The sequence below is a fragment of the Canis lupus genome, chromosome 3 (genome assembly GCF_003254725.2).
Source record: "Canis lupus dingo isolate Sandy chromosome 3, ASM325472v2, whole genome shotgun sequence".
Taxonomy (NCBI): Eukaryota; Metazoa; Chordata; class Mammalia; order Carnivora; family Canidae; genus Canis; species Canis lupus.
Window position 1 is genome coordinate 14,707,933 of NC_064245.1, and position 20,313 is coordinate 14,728,245.

Here is a 20,313-nt window from a genome sequence, read left to right on the forward strand (position 1 = left end):
CCCTGCATGAAGCCTGCTTCTTTCTCTGCCTATGTCTCTGCCTGCCTCTCTCTGTCTCTCATGAATAAATATTTTTTAAAAAGTATATACAAAGACATGTTAATTAATGAGAATGTTATCAGTTTTATCTTAGAAGTATTACACAAGTATTAAACTCAACTGGCAAGGAAGTATAGATAGTTCTATTTATGATGAATATTTTCGAATTCTATGTGTATAACCTTATTTCTTTTTCAACAAGACACATGTATGAGAAAATGGCTACTCACTTGGTTCCTGCCACTAATTCAACTACTTGATCACAAAGAGTAGCTATACACAGAAATAATTCTCCTTTTTTAATGCCCAATTAAAAAAACATAGGGCCCTCAAAAGAAATTTCTTTTTATAAGACTCAGACACCCCTCTAACAGAATTTTTAAAAACCATTAAGGACTTCTGTTTCTGGTAATGGAGGCCTAAGTAATTCAAATCAATGACCTTATAGAAGAAAACTGAAAATGTTGAATAAGATATGTAAAACATCTTCCCAAAGATAACTTGTTATGTAAAACACAACTTCTGGAAAGTTATAAAGAATCGCTAAATCAAGATCTGGGAAGAAGGTAAAAAGCCAAACAGGCACTCAAAACTAGTGGACTTTGCCCTATGGACATCTGCTGACCCCAAAGAAAGAGTTGAGATACAGAAGCATGGTTTTTGGAGCCTAGAGGAAAAGGAGTATAAATGTTATAGCCCAAGGCCTAGTAAGCGATATAAAAATACATGCATTTTATAGCCTTGTACTTCCATAAGGTATTTTTAAAAACAAGAACTTTGTACACAAAAAATCCTGCATAAAATCAATTTTAAAAACCTTTTAAAATAGGTTCCTTAAGAATTGAAACACAAAAAAAAAAAAAAAAAAAAAAAAAAAAAAAAAAAAGAATTGAAACACACAAAATTAAAAAAAAAAATCTAGAATAAGTGAATACAGACTTCTTAGCACTAATGATCAAATAACTGTCCCCAGCTACTACACTGAAATGTGTGATGATGAAGAAACCAGCTTCTAAGCGTCTTTTACAATAAAACTAAATAAACTAAATAGAAAACAATGATACATTTGGTTAGATTTTAGTTTTATTCAAATTGTTCAAAGAATAAAGACAAAAGAGGCAGAACAGGCCATTATTCATTTACAAATCAATTCTACTTACATCATTAGACTTGCATTTTTCCTTGTGAGAATATATAGTCCACTCCAAAAGCATATTTACTGGTTTGGTCAAAAGCCCAGAGGCCTCATTTCCTGACCAAAAGATTTCAAGAAGAATTGCCTTTCCTGTTATTTTCAGACTCTGAGAATCTGACCAGTCATACAACCTAATGAAAATATGAATCAAAGTATATCTTTAATGCCAACTTGGTCACTATTGTTGTTAGGCATAATACTTCTTGCCATAATACAAAAAGATCCAGTGGTTTCTAGATATAGAAAAGGCATCATATATAAAGATTATAACTTACAGTTAAAAAAAGAAAATATAAACAATGGCCACAATTCAATATAATGACCAACAAATACGAACAGTAATCTAACTATGTTTTAGAGCATACACAAAACTTATCATGGATATTACAGATTCAATGTTTAAAAACCTAGTAGAAAAAAACAACAAACCTGATGGAACTTTTACTTAAGGATTCAATTACTTAAGAATTAAGAAAAAACATAAGCCCTGAAAAATAGAACAAAATCCTACTTATCTAAATGTCTAAGTTAGTGAAAAACAAATATGTGAACTAAAGAGAAAGAACATAAAAAACTTTACTGCTAAAAACCGAAAAAACCATTACTGCTACTGAAGAACTATGCATGCAACTGTGTTTTAAAAACAATCTAAACTAGAAAACAAAGTGACTCTTTAAAAGTATGTACATGAATTAGAAAAATGGTATATAAAACAATATAAACATAAAAAAATTTTTCTTTGTGATTAAACTTACTTTTGGCTCAGATGTCGCACTTCACTTTCCACCAAATTAAAGAAGAATTTGAGCAGGGTCAGGTAGAGCACCTTCGTACCAATAATATTTTTTGAAATTTGATGGCAAAAACTTTCATTGTAAAGACAAGACCTGAAAAACATACAGCCAGTAATTTGTGACATACAAGCAATTCAATGAATACTCTGTGGACAAAGTAATTCTTTTTTTGTATAGAATCCGAATGAAATTTCCTTCAACAAAATATAAAGTTAATCAACAAAATTTTATCAATATGTTCTCTTCCTTTAAAAAGTAACACATGTCAAATATCTCAGGACATTTAGTTTTTAGTAATACAGATCTAATTTCTCTATTCTTCACTGATTGTAAAGATTAATAACCTAATGGTACTCTCTTCATTATTTTACTGACAAAGAACAAAAAATTATGTATTACATTAAATGCTTTCAATTCAGATGACCACCTACACTCTCATTTTATAAATACTTTTTACAGTCCTCGTCTTATGCAAGAGTTTTTGTTATTATTCAGTAAAATGAAAGTCATTTAGGGCTGTGTGTGTGTGTGTATGTGTGTGTGTGAGAGAGAGGGGAGGGGGGAGAGCAAGCACTGTGGGGTGGGGACAGAGGGAAAGGGAGAGAGAATTCCAAACAGGCTCCATCCACACCCAGCACAGAGCCCGATGTGGGGCTTTATCTCATGACAGAGACCTTGACCTGAGCCTAAATCAAGAGTTGGATGCTTAACTGAATGAGCCACCCAGGCCCCCCCAATTAGGGCTGTTTTCTAATAGTTTAAAAATATTTATTTTCTTTCTATCTACTATAGCAGTCCTCCAAAAGAACTTTTGGTGATAATGGATATGTTCTACTGAACATGTGAAATGTGGACTCTGCAACTGAGGATTTGAATTTTTAATTTTTTAATCTTAAATTTAAATGTGGCTACATGTGGCTACTGGCTACTGGGCTGGAGAGCAAAATTGTGTGTGTGTGTGTGTGTGTGTGTGTGTGTGTGTGTGTTTTATAGAGAACATACAGGGCAGCCCAGGTGGCTCATGGTTTAGCGCCACCTTCAGCCCAGGGTGTGATCCTGGAGACCCGGGATTGAGTCCCACATCAGGCTTCCTGCATGGAGCCTGTTTCTCCCTCTGCTTGTGTCTCTGCCTCTCTCTCTCTCAGTGTCTCTCATGAATAAATAAAACCTTAAAAAATAAATAAATAAATAAATAAATAAATAAATAAATAAATAAATAAAACATACAATTACTCAGAAATCGGACTAAAAAAGAAATTCTAGGTAACAATACTTACTATAGTAATCTTCCAACTTTATTATCAATTATATAAACCATGTACTTGCAACTTTCTACCTCTGTCTCCACCTTTCCCACCTTCTTTTTGAATACCACATTGTTTGGTGAGGAAGGTTCTTAATAACTATTATATTTAACAATATTTATTTATTTATTATTTTTTTAAAATTTATTTTATTTTTTTTTATTTATGATAGTCACATAGAGAGAGAGAGAGAGAGAGAGAGAGGCAGAGACACAGGCAGAGGGAGAAGCAGGCTCCATGCACCGGGAGCCCGACGTGGGATTTGATCCCGGGACTCCAGGATCGCGCCCTGGGCCAAAGGCAGGCGCCAAACCGCTGCGCCACCCAGGGATCCCTATTTAACAATATTTAATACTCAAATCTCTCCTAGAAGATTCTCTACATCTATATAGTTAGTCTATCCGAAAACTGCCAGAGATGGATACCATATTATCTTTCATTTTTTCTTTTTAAATATATATTGTAACAGTGCACCTGGGTAGCTCAGTTGGTTAAGCAACTGCCTTCGGTTCGGGTCATGACCTCAGGGTACTGAGACTGGCCCCATGTGGGGCTCCCTGCTCAGCTGAGAGTCTGCTTTTCCTTCTCCCTCTACCCCTTCTCCCTGCTTGTGCAGACTCTGTCTCCCAAATAGAAAAAATCTTAAAAATATATGTATGAAAAAAAAATTATATATATATGTATGATATATGTTTAATAGTAGACTAATATTATCCATCTCATCTATATGCCCACCACTTCCCTTAACACCTGACTCCCAGTGAAACCATGTTTTTTTGAAATGAAATCTGCGTATTAAAGTCTACTTTTAATTCTACCCCCTGTTGCATCAATGAATTCATCCAAACATTTATTAAGCATTTATTACATTCCAGATATTATATTAAGCATTAAGGACAGAGATATTTAAAACTGAGCATCTAAGTGAAGAGATGGAGGGATCCCTGGATGGCGCAGCGGTTTGGCGCCTGCCTTTGGCCCAGGGCGCGATCCTGGAGACCCAGGATCGAATCCCACATCGGGCTCCCTGTGCATGGAGCCTGCTTCTCCCTCTGCCTATGTCTCTGCCTCTCTCTATTTCTCTCTCTGTGACTATCATAAATAAATAAAAATTAAAAAAAAAAATAAGTGAAGAGATGGAAAAACATTTATCATACAAAAGAAGTGAAAAGAAAGCTGGGGTAGTAAAACTTAGACAAAACAGACTTTAAAACAAAGACTATATAACAAGAGACAAAAGATATAATCATAAAGGAGATAATCCAAGAAAAATATTTAACAATTAGAAGTATTTATGCACCCAATATGGGAGCCCCCAAATACATTAAGCAACTATTAAACAGACATAAAGCAAGAAATTCAGAGTAATACAGTAATCATAGGGGACTTTAACATCTCACTTAGAGCACTGGATAGATGAGACAGAAAATCAGCAAGGAAATAGTGTCACTGAATGTCACTGAATGACACATTGGCTCAGATGGATCTAACAGATACATTCAGAACACTCCATCCAAAACCGGTAAAATATCCCTTCTTCTCAAATGTACATAGAAATTCTGCAGAACAGATCACATATAAGGCTAGAGAACAAGTCTCAACAAATTCAAAAAGACTGAAGTGTTATCATGCATCTTTTCCAACCACACAGTAGGAATCTAGAAATTAACCACAAAAAGAAATCTGGAAACAACACAAATACATGTAGGTTAAATAACATGCTACTGAACAACGAATACGTCAACCAAAAAACTAAAGGGGAAACAAAAAAAATACATGGAGACAAATGAAAATGAAAATACAATGGTCCAAAATCTTTGGGAGATAGCAAAAGCTGTTCTGAGATTATAGCAATAGAGTCTCAAAGAGAGCTCTCAAATAAACAGCTTAACCTTACACCTAAGGAGCTAGAAAAAGAACAAAGCCTAAAACCAGCAGAAGGAAGGAAATAATAAAGATTAGAGAAGAAATAAATCAAACAGAGACTAAAAATCCAATAGAACAGTTAAATGAAACCAGGAGATGGTTCTTTGAAAAGATGAACAAAACTGGAAAAACCTTTAGCTAGATTCAGTTAAAATTGAGAGAAAATAAATAAATAAATAAATAAATAACAACAAGTAAATAAAATTGAGAGAGGACTTAATTTCAGAAATGAAAAAGAGAAGAAATAATAATTGACAGCACAGAAACAGATTATAAGGAAGTATGAAAAATTATATGCCAACAAATTGGACAACCTAAAAGAAATGGATAAATTCCTAAAACATACAACCTTGCAAAAGCTGAATCAGAACTAGAAAATCTGAACAGAATGATTTCTAGCAGTGAAGTTGAAGCAGTATTAAAAAATCTCCCAACAAATAAGTCCAGGACCAGATGATTTCCCAAGTGAATTCTACCAAACTTTTAAAGAGGATTCAAAACTTCCTCTTCTCAAACTATTCCAAAAATTAGAAGAGGAAGGAAGGCTTCCAAATTCATTGTGAGGCCAGCATCACCTTGATACCAAAACTGGATTAAGACGTCATACACAAAAAAGAAAACTACAGGTCATTAAGTGATGAATATAGATGCAAAAATTCTCCAAATATGAGCAAACCAATTCGCCATGATCAAGTGGGATTTATTTCCAGGATGCAAGAGTGGTTCAATTTTCACAAATCAATCAACATGATACATCACATCAATAAGAGAAAGGATAAAAATCATGATTATTTCAATAGATGCAGAAAAAGCATTTCACAGATTACAATATCTATTCATGAAAAAACCTCTCAACAAAGTAGATTTAGAGGGAGAATACCTTAACATAATAAAGGCCATTTATGAAAAACCCAGAGCTAACATCGTCCTTAATGGTAAAAAATGGACAGCTTTACCTCTATGATCAAGAACAAGGATGTCCTTCCTCTCTCACCACTTTTATACAACATAGTACTGTAAGTCCCAGTCATGTACTCAAACAAGCTAAAAAGAACTAAAAGGCATCCAAATTTGAGAGGCAGAAGTAAAACTTTCACTGTTTATAGATAACATGATAGTGTATATATATAGAAAAACTACACCAAAAAACTACTAGAACTGATGAATGAATTCAGTCAAATCCCAGGATACAAAATCAATATACAAAGATGTTTTATTTCTATACATTAAGAAAACAATTCCATTTAAAAATGCACCAAAAAGAATAAAATTACAGGAATACATTTAACTAAGGAAGTGAAAGACCTGTACTTCAAAAACTTTAAGACATTGATGAAAGATACTGAAGAAGATACAAAGAAATGGAAAGATATTCCATGCTCATGCATTGGGAGAACCAGTATTGTTAAAATATTCATACTATTCAAAGCAATCTACAGATTTAACACAATCCCTAGGAGAATATAAAGTTTTCCTAAAACTAGAAAAAAATAATGCTGAAATTTATACAGAAACACAGAAGACCTCAAATAGCCATAGCATAAAAAGAATAAAACTGGAGGTTTCACAGGACGCCTTAGTGGCCCAGTCAGTCAAGTGTCCAGCTCTTGGTTTTGGTCAGGTCATGATCTCCAGGTTATGAGATTAACCCCTGCATTGGGCTCCATGCTCAGCACAGAGCTGCTTGAGATTCTCCCCCTTCCCTACACCCCCCACCCCCACTTGCATGCTCTTTCTCTAAATAAGTAAAATCTTAAAAAAACAAAACAAAACAAAAAAACACTGGAGGTATCTCAGTACTAGATTTCAAGGTTTATTACAAAGTTGTAGTAATCAAAATAGTATGGATACAAAGACACATAGGTCAATGGAACAGAGTAGAAAGCTCAGAAATAAACCCATAATTACAAAGTCACTTAATCCACTGCAAAGAAGGCAAGAATATATGAGAAGACAATCTCTTCAACAAACGGTGCTGGGAAAAGTGGACAGCTATATGCAAAAGAATGAAACAGGACCACTTTCTTACACCATACACACACACAAAAACAAAATGGGCTAAATGTGAGACCTGAAACCATAAAATTCCTAGAAGAAACCATAAAATTCCTAGAAGAAAACACAGGCAGTAATCTCTAACATCAGCTGCAGAAACATTTTTCTAGGTATGTCTCCTAAGGTAAGCAAAACAAAAACAAAATTAAACTATGGGAATTGCATCAAAATAAATGAAAAGACAAACAATGGGAGAAGATATATGAAAATGATGTATATAATAAGAGGTAAATATCCAAAGTATATTAAGATTTTTTTTTTTAAGACTTTATTTATTTATTCATGAGAGACAGAGAGAGAGGCAGAGACACAGGCAGAGGGAGAAACAGGCTCCATGCAGGGAGACTGACGTGGGACTTGATCCCAGGTCTCCAGGATCACGCCCTGGGCTGAAGATGGCACTAAACCACTGAGCCACCAGGGCTGCCCAAGTATATCAAGAATTTATGGAACACCACCCAAAAAACAAATAATCCCCTAAAAATGGGCAGAAAATGGAGTGCCTGGGTGGCTCAGGCAGTTAAGCATCTGCCTTTGGCTCAAGCCATGATCTCCGGGTTCTGGGATTGAGTCTCACATGGGGCTCCCTGCTCAGCTCCCCCTCTCCCCCCCGTTACCCACTTGTGCTTGCTTTCTCTAATGTGCTCTCTCTCAAATGAACAAGAAATTTTTTTTTTAATTTTGTTTAGATTTAATTTATTTATTCATGAGAGAGAGAGAGAGAGAAGAGAGGGGGGGAAAGACACAGGCAGAGGAAGAGTCAAGCTCCATGCAGAGAGCCTGATGTGGGACTCGATCCCGGGACCCCGGGGTCACGCCCTGGACCAAAGGCACGCGCCAAACCGCTGAGCCACCCAGGCGTCCCGAACAAGAAATTAAAAAAAAAAAAAAAAAAAAAAAAGGGCAGATGATATGAAAAGACATTTCTCCAAAGAGGACATGCAGATGGCCAAAGATGTATGAAAAGATGCTCAACATCACTAATCATCAGAGAAATGCAAATCAAAACTACAATGAGATTATCATTTCACATATAACAGAATGGTCAAAATCAGAAACACATGAATCAAGTTTGGCAAGAACACAGAGAAAAAGGAACCTTCATGCAACTGGTGGTAATGCAAGCTGGTACAGCCACTGTGGAAAATAGGGAGGCTCTTCAAAAAATTTTAAAAATTAAAAATTATGATCCAGTAGTCTGCTACTGGGCATTTGCCCAAGGGAAATGAAAACACTAACTGGAAAAGATATATGCACTGTGTTTACTGCAGCATTATTTATAATAGCCATGGTATGGAAGCAACCCAAGTATGCATTTAGACATGAATGAATAAAGATGTGGTAGATATAAAGGAATATTACTCAGCCATAAAAAAACATAAAATCTTGCCATTTGCAACAATATGGATGAACCTAGAGGGTATAATGCTAAGTGAAATAAATCAGTCAGAGAAAGCCAAATACCACATATAAACTAACAAAGAAAAAAAGATACAAATAAAAGAAACCAAACTCTTAAATATACAGAACAAACTGGTCATTGCCAGAGGGGAGGAAGATGGGTGGATGGCAATAATTGATGATGGGAATTAATGCGTACACTCATCATGATGAACAATGAGTACTATGAAGAACTGCTGAATCTTTATATTGTTATATCTGAAACTAATAGAACCTTGTATGTTAATCAAAATTTTAAAAAGCTTAAAAAATTGAGCACTTTTGAGAAAGTAAGAAGTTGATGTGAGTGACAAACTTAACTGAAAAGAAAGGGCAAAATTTTTGTACTGGCATAAGTTACAAGTTAATTAGGAGTTGGCTAAATATTCGTGGGGTGCAGAATGGAGGTATATTTAGGCAGAGAAAATATAAGAGCAAAGAAATAGGAAATGAAAAAGAGTTCAGTCACCGGGCCCTTTTGGGAAAATAATGAAGATGGGAAGGAGACACAGCACGTAAATCACGGAAGGTCTTACATGTTTTGCTAAGGAGTTTCAAGGGTCTCTTATACATGATATGTAAGTTAACTGAAAATGGTCATCTGGAAAATGACACATCATTTTGGAAAGAGTATCCTGAGGTACTTTGGAAGATAAAGGGAAAAAAAGTAGAATCAAGAGCAATAAAGCAGGTATTGCAATAGTTTAATAAGAAACAATGAGGGCTTTTAAATAATGGTGATGATAGTAAAGAAAAGAAGCAGATTTGGAAATTAGGAAGCACATCAGCCCCATACCCCATATATCCTCACATTCGATACCAGTGCTGGGCTAGTACTGTTGTTGTGTTAGAAATTGTGTTTATATCTCAGTCACCTTCAAAAGTGAAGGAAATGTTTTTTATTTATCTTTTTATCCCCAGAGTGTAGCATAGTGCCTGGCTCCCAATAAGTACTCAATAAACATTTGTTGAAAGAATGAATAAATGCATGCTACCCAGATGATTATCTCACTTCAAATATATCATAACCAAGAAAGAAAATGAATCTTTATCATCTCAAAGAGATACGCAGAGTTCAAGCCTTTTCCTAGCTAGTCAAATATCCTTTCTCTCACTACTAGGAGCCTTAAAACTGAACACTTGGATAAAAATAAAGTACTTTCTAGACAAAAGCAGGCTGAATCAGATACATGCAGCTATCAGAGAAGAAAAACAATTTGTGATTTTGGTAGAAGAGAAATAAAAGGATTTCCAGAGAAACATTTTCAAGACAAAGGAAAAATCTAGGAAGATGACATGCAGAGACATGAAAGGGATGACTAGGAAATAGCTTCAAAATTCAGATTTCTAGCTGAAAAAAATGTAACAAAAAACACCAGAAGAGATAATGTATACAAGTGTTTATACTTTGATTATCAAAATTTGATAACCATATTCAATAAATTTTAATTAGATTTTAAAATAATATGTACACACATTGTTAAATAAAAACAATAAGAAATGAAAACAATGATTTGGCTTTCCTGTTTCATGTATTCATTAATTAAAAAAAAATTTTTTTTGCAAAATAAACTAAATGACAAACATGACCAATCTAGACTTAGTCCTTTCATTTTTAATTTTTTTTATTTTCATATTCTATTTTTTTTGAGGGTGGGGGAGAGAGAGAGAGAGAGAGAGAGATAATGCACAAGTAGAGAGAGGGAGAGTGTGAATCCCAAGATGGCTCCATGCCCAGCATGGCACCCAACATGGGGCTCAATCTCATGACCCTGAGATCATGATCCAAGGCGAAATCGAAAGTCAGATGCTTAACTGACTGAGCCACCCAGGTGCCCCTGGATTTGGCCCTTTTGTAAGAGGTTTACAATAAATATAATACACAAACATAAACACTTTTTTCAAAAGTAAAATTTACTTATTTCATTTGTATCTAAAACATAACACAGCACAATTATGAGATAAAATTTAGTATCCTCACATGTCAAATTCCTTACCTGATAAGCACTTCAATTAGAGACCATGCTCCTTTCATACAAGTTGGACACTGAAACAGCTCCAGGTAATATCGCGACATGGCTGGAGACTTCCAAGGAGGATGTAGGTGAAGGAGAGCTGACAATATATGAAAGTATCGGCCAGAAAATGTATCTATGTTATCCTATTATTTAAAAATAAATAAATAATTATAACTAAAAGTACACTTTCACCAGTTAATTCAGTCTAAAACTATAATAACTCTGACCTACCTTTCTGGCCAAACATATGTGTTTGGACAAAAGAAATCAATTGGAAGTTATAATATTTGGCTAGTGAAATACTACAACTGAGAAAGGCACATTCTAAAGACATTGGGTAATCCCAGCTATTGAGACTACTAAGAAATGTTCATTTTACTTTTCATGATTATAGTGAGATTGAGAGTTCCCAGATTAAAAAAAAAAAAAAAAAAAAAAGAAAAGAAAAAGAGTTCCCAGATGTGATCTGAAAGGAATTAAAGGTATGAAGCTCTTCATGTTATCACCAACATTAGTCTGACACAGCTTACACCTGTTATTTCTTCAAATTGGCACTGTGATGAACATAATTAGAAAGCTACCTTTGAAAAGCTGTTCTCAGTTTTCACAGTTTAAGGAATATGTTTATTATCTTTGTGTACTGTGAATAAAAATGATTATTATCACTGTATAAATGGCTTTCTAGATCACTCTTACCAGATTTTTATGTTAGATACTTCACTGCCACAGAAAAAATTCAGATAAATTTTTCCCAAGATAAAATTATCTTGGAGATTCTAAGAAAATAAATTAAATCACTCAGAGTAGTAACTAGAAAATAGTTTAAAAATAGGAATGGGCATCTCAGGTGTCCTCACTGGGACCCACCAAAGAGAGTTGATGTCCAGTCCTATAATCCTTATGGGGGGGAGATCCACAGTCCTACCTGGATACACACAGGAAAACAGGCCTTCACAAAAGTGCAATCTCTTAGGTTCATGATGGGGTTATTCAGAATGAACACCCAATGGAGATAGACTCTTCTCCCCTCTGCACCTTCTTCTGCATCAACTGCCCTGAAGCTGTACCTTCCTCCTCCCCAATAGTAGAATATACTTCTCCACTCTAATCCAGGGTCTGAGGGATTGCAGAATGACTCAATTTCTTTGGTGCATTTATAAAATAGTTCACTTGGTGATGACAGGGAAGATCACCGACAGTACTGCCCTGCTTTTTCTGACATCCTGTACCAGGTAATTGTGTTTTTTTAAGTCTTATAATATATAATCGGCATAATTTCACCTCCTCAATTTGGACGAATTCTGGGACATAACCAAGATCAGACTAGATCTCCATGAACTCACCGAAGGAAAATAACCCTTGTGAGATGACCCTACAGCACTCAACACTTTCTTTTGTGACAACCAGTCCTTGCTGTTTAACTTAAAATTTCTGTAACTCCATTAAGAGTCCATTTTGTCTCTCATTGTGAGGTCAGTTCTATATGACCGTTATCTAATAAAGTGTGATTTTTTAGTAAATGTTTTATAGTAACTCCAAATACAAAATATACCATAAATAAATAAATAAAAGAAATAAACTGTAATAAATGGGTACTATATTTCTATTAAAATGACGGAAAAATACTGAAAAGAGAAAATAAGCTGTAAATATATAAAAAATGAGAATGTTCACATTTTAACATTCTCTCAAGAATTATAAACCCTTAAGTCTGTTCTCACCTGTAGAATGTTCTCTAGTAGAGCATGAAGAAGGCATACAGGAGGGATATAATGTGCTTGTAAAGAGGAAAGTTCTTCAATTGCTTCTTTAAAAAACTGTCCTTCTATGAGACTTTCAATTAAATTCAATACACCCCTGGGAAATTCAGCATTTTTAACCTAAAAAAAAAAAAAAAAGATTCTATGGCTCAAAGAAGAAAAAATTCTGGGAGCAAATCTTGAATAAGGACACTTAAAATTTTCTTATCTGTAAAATGAAGATAATTCCTGTCTTCACAACTTCACGATTGTTACGTGGTTAAGATTATCTTACTTTATTGTTCTGTAACTATAAGGTGCTACAAAATATACATTATTAGTTGATTTATTATTCTCTGTTGCCTTAAATAGTAAGGGGAAATATCACTAAAAGAAAACTTTGAAAGACATTTGCAAAGTATAGCTGATCATGAGGAAATTTCAGGGAGATCTATAGCTACACATAGTTCTTTAGAGGCAAAATTATGTTTTAGTCTTTTTTTTTCTTTTAAACTTAAAAGCAAACTATATCCATTAAGATATACTATACTAAATATATTAAGATATTATTAAGCACAGTATTTGCAAAAGGTTACAACTGCTATAGTGTCACAGAATCACTCTGAGGATGCACATTAATATAACTCATGAAATACATTCCCCTTGGTCAAAATGTTTTGAACAGTAAAAATAACTAAACTGAATTAGTGGAGAATCAAAAATACTCTGAAAGACTACATGAAATAAATTCTAAAGAAATGAATAATGATATAAAGGAAATAATATACTTTTAAAATATTATATTGAAAATTTAATCCAGAAGTAATTGTGAAAGCCATGGAATGTGATAACCGTGGTACATAACTCCTCCATGATGAGCACAAGTTTTTAATTCTTATCAGTTTGCACTACCATATATAATTTTTCTGGAGCTTTGACAGAATAGTTTTCTTTTTCATTTCTGATTAGAGAAAGTGCATTTCAAATTTGATAGGAAGCTTTGTTATACAGACAACATATTCCTTTATATCAAAGTAACTAAAAACATCAAAACACAAAGCTTATTTTTTGACTCCATCACCACCCTACTCCAAGCCCCTTACCTCGATGTTGTACACTGGTTGTTTATCTATTCTAATGCAGCTGTATCTGATAGCCTACAAAACAGCAACCATATTACCAAAATTAAGCATCTTTTTAGATATAAAAACACATTTCAGTATATAAAAAATAAAACCGTGGGCAAACTTACACAATAGACTCAGGAGCACTTTAATAGCTGTAATTGATCTGATACTGATAAACATTTACTCAGACTAGTATCTTCCATCATTTTTAAAAAAATATTTTATTCATTTATTCATGAGATAGAGAGAAAGAGAGGCAGAGACACAGGCAGAGGGAGAAGCAGGCTCCATTGTAAGGAGCCCGAAGTGGGACTCGATCTCGGGACTCCAGGATCATGCCCTGGGCTGAAGGCAGGAGACAAACCCCTGAGCCACCCAGGGATACCCTTCTTCTATCATTTAAAATAGCAGTCTCATGAGTGAACATTCTCTATTCTTTCTAAAAAATGCAGTCATATTCACTTTGAAGACCTGAAGAGGTCCACTGTCCTTAGTATTTTAATAATTAGAAATATAAATGAGAATATTTTGTATAAAAGTCCACAGAAGAAAAAAAATGTAGTCATGTTTCCTATATAGTAACATATGCATATGTAGTCTTCCTATATCATTTTTTTAAAAAAGATTTTACTTATTTATTCATGAGAGACACACACAGAGAGAGAGAGAGAGAGAGAGAGAGAGAGAGAGAGAGGCAGAGACACAGGCAGAGGGAGAAGCAGGCTCCATGCAGGGAGCCTGACGTGGGACTCAATCCGGGGTCTCCAGGATCACGCCCTGGGCTGAAGGCGGTGCTAAACCGCTGAGGCACCAGGGCTGCCCATTCCTGTATCATCTTAATACACCTGGAATTATATATTTGTTTAAAGGATTATACTGGAGAAATACTTGTAACCAACATAAAAAGAGATATTGTTCTCATTATATATGGAGTTCTAGATACAATGATATAAAATAACCTAACGAAAACTGAAAAAGAATGTAAGTAAGTAGGTGACAAAGACACAAATGGCAAGTAAAGGTATAAAATATGCTCAAACTTGCTACTGCCAAAGAAACACAAATTAGAACAATGATAAAGCTTTGGCGTCCACCTAGAATGTAGAAGTGAACACCCATAACCCCCTGAGTAAGGGAACAGGAAAACAAAATCTTTATCACTGGAGAAAGAAAAGATCATGGTCCCAGATCATTAGCAATTCTCTACCACTGGGGGCAGGCAAGATCACCGAGAAGATCCTCCCCCGCCCCCCAACTCTGAAGGCTGAGCCAGGAAAACAGAAAAGGGCCTCATTCTTTTATCAGGCTAGCAAGCATTTTACTTTTTAATTTTTTATTCTTTTTTAGAGAGGAAGACAGAGAAAGAGAGAAAAGGGGGCAAGGTAAAGAGACAAATCTTAAGCAGGCTCCATTGAACATGGAGCTGGACACTGGGCTAGATCTCAGAACCCAAAGATCATCACGGTCTATAAACATCTAATTTATCCATAGCTTCACTGAGCTATAAATGGCAGAGAATTCAGCATATTTATTAAATGTACAAATACATTACTGTTCATAACAATTTAATAAACTGAGAAAATGTTAAGATACATTAAAGATAATGAGTCATAACTATTATTATTGTTTTTTGGTTCTATTAGAGAAGGATAGGAAACTATAGAAAATTTTAGTATGCCAAGCTCTACCTGAGCTCTGTATATGTGCTTCCTTAAGTCATTTTTTATTTCAGCAATATCCACATCTGTCTCGACATCCTTGGTTTTTGATTCTTTGGCACGATCAGCAAAAACAGAATTCTTCATTTCTTTCTGCATACATGTGAAAGTACTTTAGACAGTGTATTAAAGACATTATCACAAAGGTTAAGTACCATAAAAAAACAAGAGAATACAAGAACACATTCATGCAGCATTGTCAACAACAAAGATCCTTACAATCATATTTTATAAAAATTACACAATGTATTTAACTCAACAGCAAAGAAACAATCCAATCATGAAATGGGCAAAAGATATGAACAGAAATTTTCACTAAAGAAGACATACACATGGCCAATAAGCACATGAGAAAATGCTCTGCATCGCCTTCCATCAGGGAAATACAAATCAAAACCACCTCATACCAGTGAGAATGGGAAAATTAACAAGACAGGAAACAACTGTTGGAGAGGATGTGGAGAAGGGGGAACCCTCTTGCACTGTTGGTGGGAATGTGAACTGGTGCAGCCACTCTGGAAAACTGTGTGGAGGTTCCTCAAAGAGTTCAAAATAGAACAGCCCTACGACTCTGCAATTGCCCTGCTGGGTATTTACCCCAAAGATACAGATGCAGTGAAATGCCAGGACACCTGCACCTTGATATTTATAGCAGCAATGTCCACAATAGCCAAACTGTGGAAGGAGCCTCGGTGTCCATAGACAGATGAATGGATAAAGAAGATGTGGTCTATGTATACAATGGAATATTATTCAGCCATTAGAAACGACAAATACCCACCATTTGCTTCGATGTGGATGGAACTGGAGGGTATTACGCTGAGTGAAATAAGTCAATCGGAGAAGGACACATATATGGTCTCATTCATTCGGGGAATATAAAAATTAGTGAAAGGGAATAAAGGGGAAAGGAGAGAAAATGAGTGAAAATATCAGTGAGGGTGACAAAACATGAGAGACACCTAACTCTGGGAAATGAACAAGGGGTGGTTGAAGGGGAGGTGGGCGGGGGGGTTGGGGTGACTGGGCACTGAGGGGGGCACTTGGCAGGATGAGCACTGGGTGTTATGCTAAATGTTGGCAAATTGAACTCCAATAAAAAAAAATTTTTTTTAAATTACACAATGAAATAAAAAGTTTTAAAAAAAGGTAAACATTTTAATTTGCAGTTTTACCTGGGTAAAAGAAGTTCCCAAGGTTTTAACCTGTTCCCAATCTTTGGTGGGAAGGAAGTATTCCCCAACCCCTTTGTTGACATAGTCCCATATAACACAATTCATTATTTATCTTTATCTTTTTTTTTCTGGAGATCCTTCTGAATATATGTATATGAACATGCTGTAGTTTAGATAAAATGAAGTTATACTCTAGAATAATTAACTCAAGAAGGACCTCTTGATTCAAAAGACAAGCTATTAAAAATGATCTGTATTATACCAGGAAAGAGCAAGATAAAAACTAAAATTTAGATTAGAATACATTACCCAAATCATATACACATGTAGTCCTAAGGTATTTTTCATTTTAGAAATTTTAGCTTCTTTGTTTCTTCTTTTTTGTGACATTCAGGCAAAACATAAGATACTTGAATATCCTGATTATTAATTCACATTTCCTCATGTATGCATGTTAAAAATACTATCCTTATAAGCCAAAGTTAATTATAACATTAGTCATGAATATAACAGATCAACTGAAAATAGGTTATATTTGACACATTAAGCATAAATTATGAAAATAAGATTATGTCTATAATATGGAAGCCAAAGAAAATGACCTGTTTAGCTTAGTTTATAAAATTTTACCTGATCTCTGTATACGTGCTTTCTTGAGGTACTTCTAATTTTGTTATGTTCGATGTCTTTCCTGGAATCTCTTTCATTTTCTTTTTTGCGTTTTTTCCTCAAAGTATAGCTCCTTTGTATATCTTCATCCTTTTTCTTAATTTCCTTCTACAAGTATTTAGACAATTAAATCTCAACATGAATGACAGGTTACAAAATCCAAATAAAACTCAAGAGTCTGACTTACAACGTAAGTATACCACATTAAAAAAATAATAGTTTCATATAAGAGGAAATTTCATTCATTGTTAAAGCAGATATACATTAATAAAACATTTTGGAAAACAGCTGGGCATCACCTATTTCAGTTAAACGTGCACAATCCTTATTATGACCCAGCAAATCCACCCCAAAGAATATATGCTAGAGCAACTCTTGAACATGTGCACCAAGAGTGAAGGAAGAAAATGTTCATGGCACAACGTTCATACTGCAAAAACCAAGCAAACACAAACCAAGAAAATGAATCCCAAATTTACTTATATCAGTTAAGTAAAATGGTTAAGATACAGCTGTAACTCAATGGATCAATTAAACATTATATACATACTGGTGAAAAAAAAAAAAGAAAAGAAAAAAAGCAAGTCACAGAACACTATCAACACCACAAACTAGAAAAAGTTTGTTAACAAATTTAAACAATATATTGCTAGAGATAAGTACATAGCTGGCAAAACTGTAACGAAATGCAAGAAAACAACACAAATGCCAAGATAGAGGGCACCCACGGGTAAGAGGGAGAAAGAGGATAGTTTGGAAATGACACAGTGGGATCTTAAACTGGTCATGCTGTTTCTTAACCTAGCTGGTGCATACATAGCACTCTTTTGTATTCTCTTTCACACTGTGCATGAACACCTTATAAATTTTTGAACATGTAATTCAGAAGGAACAATTTTATGAATATCATTCCACTTGATAAATTTAGAAAAGTTTTAAAATATAAATTATTTTTCACTTAGGTCTTACCTGAGTTCCACATGTGTGTCTTCTTAAGGCATCTCTCATTTTAACAAATTTTAAACCTTTCCTGGAATCTCTGAGTTTTTCTTTTTTGTGATGTTCAGTCAAAAGAGAACTAACATTAACATCTTCATTGTGATTTTGGATTTCTTTCTACACACATGTAAGAATACTTCAGTTAGACTGTGGATGAAACACAGCCTTAACACAACCAGTGCAAGTCACAATAGAAAAACCCACTCAGGAAGGTAGGTTTTCTAAAACATATATACAAGATTAACTATATAGCAAAGAGCCCTTTAAGTTGTATTACATCTTAGTTACGCTAAAATGAAGCTGAGAAATGTAGATTTTTAGTTCAGAAAGGTTTATATTATGTTCACATACACATTTCATGTAGGTACTTTCATTAACAGAATTTGGTTATCTTCATTTTATTTTTCCAAATATTTCTAAAAATAATTTTAGATTGTAGATCAAATAAGAGTCTTGCCGTGTTAGGTACATCAAATAAAAACACCTCAAAATATCATTTTACAGAACATATAGGTATAATAAAAAATGGAGTAAGGAGTATTAAAACCATATTGTTTATTCATTATATACTTATATATGCATTATGTTATATATATTCATTTTTATTAGTTACAGGTATACAGTATAGTGATTCAATAATTCTATACATTACTCAGTCTCATCATACCAAGTGTGATCTTAATCCCCTTTACCTATCTCATCTATCCTCCTCCCACCTCCCCTCTGGTGACCATCAGTTCTCTAGGTTCAGGAGCCTTTTTTGGTACAATGAAACTTGTTTTAAAAAACAGAAATTTCTACTTCAATTTCATTGTTCTACAATATAAATCGATGTATTTTCATAATTTCCACATCTTTCACGTAATCTCTATTTGATTCTTTTTTTTCCATGTTAAAAAAAACCCTAAGTTTATTTTAGCAACTCCATCATTTAACATTCCTTTCTGAATTCTTATATGTGTGGCTTACGATTCATTTTTCTCAAATTAGCTCAAAAAGCCTCATATAAAGACCACTTACACATACATGTAGTTCATCATAGAAAGCAGTCTTGTAAGTCACATAAATATCAACTGTACTTTGGAAAGGCCAGAAAAAATTCCATTAATATTTTAATCTATTATAAAGTTTTACCTAATTTCTCCATATATAATTTAAAGCACTGTTGAGTTTATCAAGTTCCAAACAGTTCTTTAAATTCTCTTTGTAAAATTTTTGACAGGTACACTATAAGCAGAATTTTTAATTTCTTTCTATTAACATTTGACAATATTTTAGTTTAGGGGCACCTAGATGGTGCAGTCAGTTGAGCAACCACTCTTGGTTTTGGTTCTGGTCGTGGTCTTAGGTTCGGGAGACTGAGCTCCTCGTGGGGCTCCACTCAAGTAGGGAATCTGCTAGTTTCCCTTTCCCTCTGTCCCTGCCCACCTAGTGTGCCCTCTCTCTCTCACACATAAATAAATAAATTTTTAAAAATTTAGTTTAGGGTAATAATAATAGGCAAATGATTTGGTAAATCAACTAAAGAGTCTGATTTGTTAAGATTTATTTATTTATTTGACAGAGAGAGTGCATAAGCAGGAGAAGCAGCAGAGGGAGGAGAAGCAGGCTCTCTGCTGAGCAGGGAGCCCAATGAGGGGCTCGATACCAGGGCCCCGGGATCATGACCTCAGCAGAAGGCAGATGCTTAACCAACTGAGCCACTCACACACTCCAAGAGTCTATTGTATAAAACACAGTAGGAATTTCAGTATAATTAAACATTAGCTATTCTAGCCTTTTTTTGGTTGCTATTTGGTAAGTTTTACATGAGAGCCACATATATGCTTTCTTATTCTCCTTTTCATTGCTCCAAGTTCAGTCTTTCTTGTTCTTCTTATTAAATCAAAATAGAATTCATTTGTGTCATTCAAAAAAATTTTGTTTTATATGCAGCAAAATACTAAACTTTAGATCAGGAATCATGAACATACATATTGCTGTCAGAGAAGAATTCTTTATAAGAAACAGATTTATATTAAACATTCAGGGGAATTTTAAGTAATTCTCGTGTTGAAAACACACTACATATTAGGAACTGTGTGTTTCTATATGCATTATTTCAGTAAGAGTCTC

The 20,313-nt window shown here is 34.4% G+C and overlaps 1 protein-coding gene across 3 annotated transcripts in view; it reads right to left on the reverse strand.

The window, feature by feature from the left end:
- The window catches only part of SLF1 (SMC5-SMC6 complex localization factor 1), an 84,453-nt gene that overhangs the window by 30,340 nt on the left and 33,800 nt on the right, over positions 1-20,313 (reverse strand). For all 3 annotated transcript variants that reach the window (XM_025437179.3, XM_025437180.3, XM_049108231.1), the window contains 8 exons: positions 18,169-18,315; positions 17,161-17,307; positions 15,326-15,448; positions 13,614-13,667; positions 12,493-12,651; positions 10,751-10,914; positions 1,990-2,121; positions 1,200-1,365 (listed from right to left, as the gene is read on the reverse strand). In XM_025437179.3, coding sequence (XP_025292964.1) covers positions 1,200-1,365; positions 1,990-2,121; positions 10,751-10,914; positions 12,493-12,651; positions 13,614-13,667; positions 15,326-15,448; positions 17,161-17,307; positions 18,169-18,315 — 1,092 coding nt within the window. The remainder of the gene's footprint in view (positions 1-1,199; positions 1,366-1,989; positions 2,122-10,750; positions 10,915-12,492; positions 12,652-13,613; positions 13,668-15,325; positions 15,449-17,160; positions 17,308-18,168; positions 18,316-20,313) is intronic.